Source organism: Plectropomus leopardus, unplaced genomic scaffold (assembly GCF_008729295.1).
Source record: "Plectropomus leopardus isolate mb unplaced genomic scaffold, YSFRI_Pleo_2.0 unplaced_scaffold633, whole genome shotgun sequence".
NCBI classification, from domain to species: Eukaryota; Metazoa; Chordata; class Actinopteri; order Perciformes; family Serranidae; genus Plectropomus; species Plectropomus leopardus.
The window spans coordinates 1-3,908 of record NW_024669621.1 but is presented as its reverse complement, the minus strand read 5'-3'; the positions used below and the strand labels follow the sequence as shown (position 1 = coordinate 3,908).

The window sequence follows — 3,908 nt, the reverse complement described above, 5'->3', positions numbered from 1 at the left end:
TGTGTGTGTGTGTGTGTGTGTGTGTGTGTGTGTGTGTGTTTAAGGGTGGGGGGTGGGATTGAAGTTGTCTGCACACATTCAGAATAAAGTCTGGAAGCAGATACTTGTGTTTTTTAAACATCCCTCTCTTTTTCTAAATGTCTCTCCTTAAGGATCAGACAGCTGGACGGCAGCTGAGAGACGCCAGTTCAACAAAGGCATCGCTGCGTACAAGAAGGACTTCTTCATGGTGCAGAAACAGGTATGTTGTGGTTTTAAAGCACGAGAACAGGAAAATAAAAAACTCTGCACTCTAGTCTGTAGACCACACAGTAGCTGTGGGCTGATAAACCTTCCCAAGAAAGAAAATACACTGTGCACACAATATTTTCCCTGACAATGGGTGGGCGAGGGAACGGAAATATAGTCACTCTGCAACAATGTTTCCCCTCTTGTTTAATTATTTACTGTGTCACAGTCAATCATTGCTTTTCCACAAAACTGAAAACAATTTAATTTTCTTGTCTTAACCAATTCAGTGATCAAGAATGAGGCCAAATTATGTCAGTTTTACAGTTTTCAACAGCCAAACCACCAGACTGAAGGCTTTTAAAAAATTGAATTAGGCTTTTATTCTTGTTGACACTGTCTTTGCTGCAGTGAGTAGCTGCAGCGAAGCTTCGCAAAACAAATCTCATTCTATTGTATTATTTAGAGAAAAGATTTTTTTTGTCAGACATTTAAAAAGCATTGCCGAAAATACAGAATAACAACAGACAATGCATTAAAAAAAGCATCTGAAGTTTCTCCGTCTGTCTCCACAACTGCACAGGACTCAACTAAAATTGATGCGTGTGTGTGTGTTATTTACAGGTGACCACTAAGTCAGTGGCGCAGTGTGTGGAGTTTTACTACACGTACAAGAAACACGTCAAGATCGGCCGCAACGGGACGCTGATCTACGGTGAGGCGGAGCCTGTTGAGAGCAAGACCATCGAGGAGGAGACGGACCACAAGGTCAGTAACATTATCATCATCATTTATTCACAAGTCAGAGAAAAAGTGGTACAGAATAAAATGCAGCCACAATTTGTATTGTGGTTGTCTTTTATAAAAAAAGTTATCAGTCATACAGCCCAAATAAGCTCCCTAAAGCTTGTGTGTAGTTGCTGATGCATAGACGTAAAGCTACAACATCATTTCACAAAGTAGTACAGGACACAAATTATTAATTTTAAAAGATCTTTCTGAAAACAAGCTTCTGCAAAACCTGAATTTTCAGCTAATAATCAGAGTAAAAATGACGTACATAGCCACCTCAATCAAAAGAGACTGAAAGAATTTAATGATCAGGTTGAAAGGAGTGGTGCAGATCTTAGATACTCTGTTCAATATAAAAATATTAGCGCCTAATAACCATGTAAACATTTGCTCACATCAGATCGTTTCTCTATGAATGGAATAAATATATTCATTATGTGACGTTACTGGTGCGTGCGCCGCACACGACATACTGAACAGCTATTTCTATGAGCCTCCTTCCCTGACTCTTTCATAAATTCAAAAATGTTTCTCTCTTTGTTTGTGCTACTTTCTGATGTGAGTGCTCTGATGAATAAATGTACTCTTTGATTTTGAAACAGAAGCCTTCTGTAACGTTGTTACCGAACATAACATTCATCTATCGCTGCCAGTAGCCTCCATATGAAACATTTGGGGAACATTGTTATATTGAAATGTCTGTGTGGAGTATAAAACAGTAAAAAATACACACACATCCCAGTATCCAGTGTTGTGGGTGCTGGACCGAAAAAACATCATACTGAAAAGTATTAAACAAATAGATCCACACACCAAGCAGCTCCCATCAGAAAGATTTTATTGCTGTGTAAAGTTTTGAGCTTGAAATTATTTGTTTTCTACTTCTGACAGCTGTGATTTGTAGCTACAGAAAATAAACTGCATTATATTTACGTTACTTACTACTAAATTAGATTAACAGGCAGAAACTCCTCTTCTCCTTTTATACATTTGTTGAGTGAACTGAATTTTTTCAACAAGTTTTGGAACAAAAACTTCTTCTGTTATGTTTCCGGCATATCAGACGCTTCACAGAGGGCCGAACCCACTTTGTGCAAATAAAAAACGTTTTATTCTGATTAAACGCTCTGAGGCATGTAAAGGCACATCTTATCAGATCATTTTGTGCGGCGTCTAGTTCAGCTGGAATTTCTAATCAAAAGGATTTCCGGTATTGAGGAAATATTGGCCATGTGACCCCAGCTTCAGTCTCAAGTAAGCAGCGACTAACGCACCGATCTGGTTAAAATGTCTGTTTGACTGCAGGGTGATCTGATTAAACATGAAACGGTTATATTTAGATGTGAAACTGCAGAGTGTCGGCTCAGAAATGAACGCAGTTCAGAATATCTTCATGAGTCTTAAAATGAAGTGCGTGAACGGCTGCAGCTCACTCCAACTATGGTATGTCAACATGTCCTCAGCATGAGGACAGAGGGAGAAACATTGCAGGTAGTTTTGGTGGTCGTTATGGCGATGGTGCAAAGCTTCATGCATTTAGAGTTGACTAAATCATCCAGGAACGTAGAAACACCTGAAAAACTAATGTTCAAGAGATGCAGTTTGGAAGTTGTACATTACAGATCTTTCTAAAGTAGCGTCAAACGGTAAATGTCTTCACTCCTCGTCCTCTGGTCCAGCAGGGCTCTCACAGATTGGAGCCACAGAGGGAGGAGGACAGCAGGAAGTGGGAGGGGTCAGCTGACAGGAAACCGGACGTCGGCCCCACCAGAGTGACACACACGCTGCCGTCCGCAGAGAATGTGAGTGTGAAATTAATTATCAGCTCTGCATGGGAAAAGGAAGGGAAATAGAAGGTGATAAGGAGATGAATGGACATCCTACATAAAGAAGCTTTTTCCAACAAAGGAAGTGATATCATTTAGTAAATCATAAAATCGCTGTTTTGTACTTTCCAGAATTAACAAATTTTAATTGTGTAACAGCCATCATGGGAAGAGATGTCCATTTATATCAGTTTTACGTTGGTTGTTTTTATCTGTGCTCAGTGCTTTTTATCTTTGCTTTTTGTATTTACGAGGCTGAACAGTCAGTTGAGATATTATCCACATTGCAGTGTGGCCAAGTACAATATCCAAGTCATGCCAGTTAAAGTTAACATTGTGGTGCTACAGAGATGCTCGTGCTCACGAATAATAGTCCAGATGTAAGGAAAGATCCTTGTTTGGTACAGACCCCAGCAAAAATTACATCATCTTCATTTTTTAAAAATATTTAAATTATTATTTTTTATTTTTTTTTTAACTTAACAGCACAGTGCTCTCCACATTTTCAAAGCTCACAGCTCAGATTAAAAACAAATAGACAGAAAATAAAATAATAATAATAATAGTAAGAAAAAGAATATTAAATTCACAATAATTAAAATAGAGAAAATAAAGGGGAAAAACACCATATTTAGCAAAAAAGACAGATACAAAAAGAAAGGGGACCAAGTTCTCTCAAATAGACCATCATCTCCCTGTATTCGAGCAGCTAGTCTTTTTTGGATTCGTGTACGCTATAAATGCACAGATGTTTGAATATGCGGAGTGCAAGACATTACCTTACTGGACATACTCAACTGCCCCACAATGCTTTGCGTCTCTTCAGACTGCGCAACTCTTGGCAACGGAGGAGATTTTGAGTCAGGCAAAAAGCCATTATTATGTTGCTTTATTGAGTTTAAATATTAATTCTGCAACTATTAAAATTCTAAATATGTATTTAGTTTATCCAAATAATGCCTGTTTGGAAGTTTAAGATAAGATAAGATCCTTTAATCCTTTTTAGTCCCACAGTGTGGAAATTCACAATGTTACAGCAGCTATGAGGTACGAAGAAGTATA

At 38.3% G+C, this 3,908-nt stretch overlaps 1 protein-coding gene across 1 annotated transcript; it reads left to right on the top strand.

Moving 5' to 3' along the window:
* Positions 1-152: 152 nt before the first annotated feature.
* Positions 153-3,255, top strand: LOC121939851 (mitotic deacetylase-associated SANT domain protein-like; the record flags this gene model as incomplete). The annotated part of the gene is made up of 3 exons (XM_042482784.1): positions 153-241; positions 853-996; positions 2,703-3,255. Coding segments are annotated over 3 exons (404 nt in total), but the record flags the coding sequence as incomplete, so codon positions are not given.
* Positions 3,256-3,908: the final 653 nt, after the last annotated feature.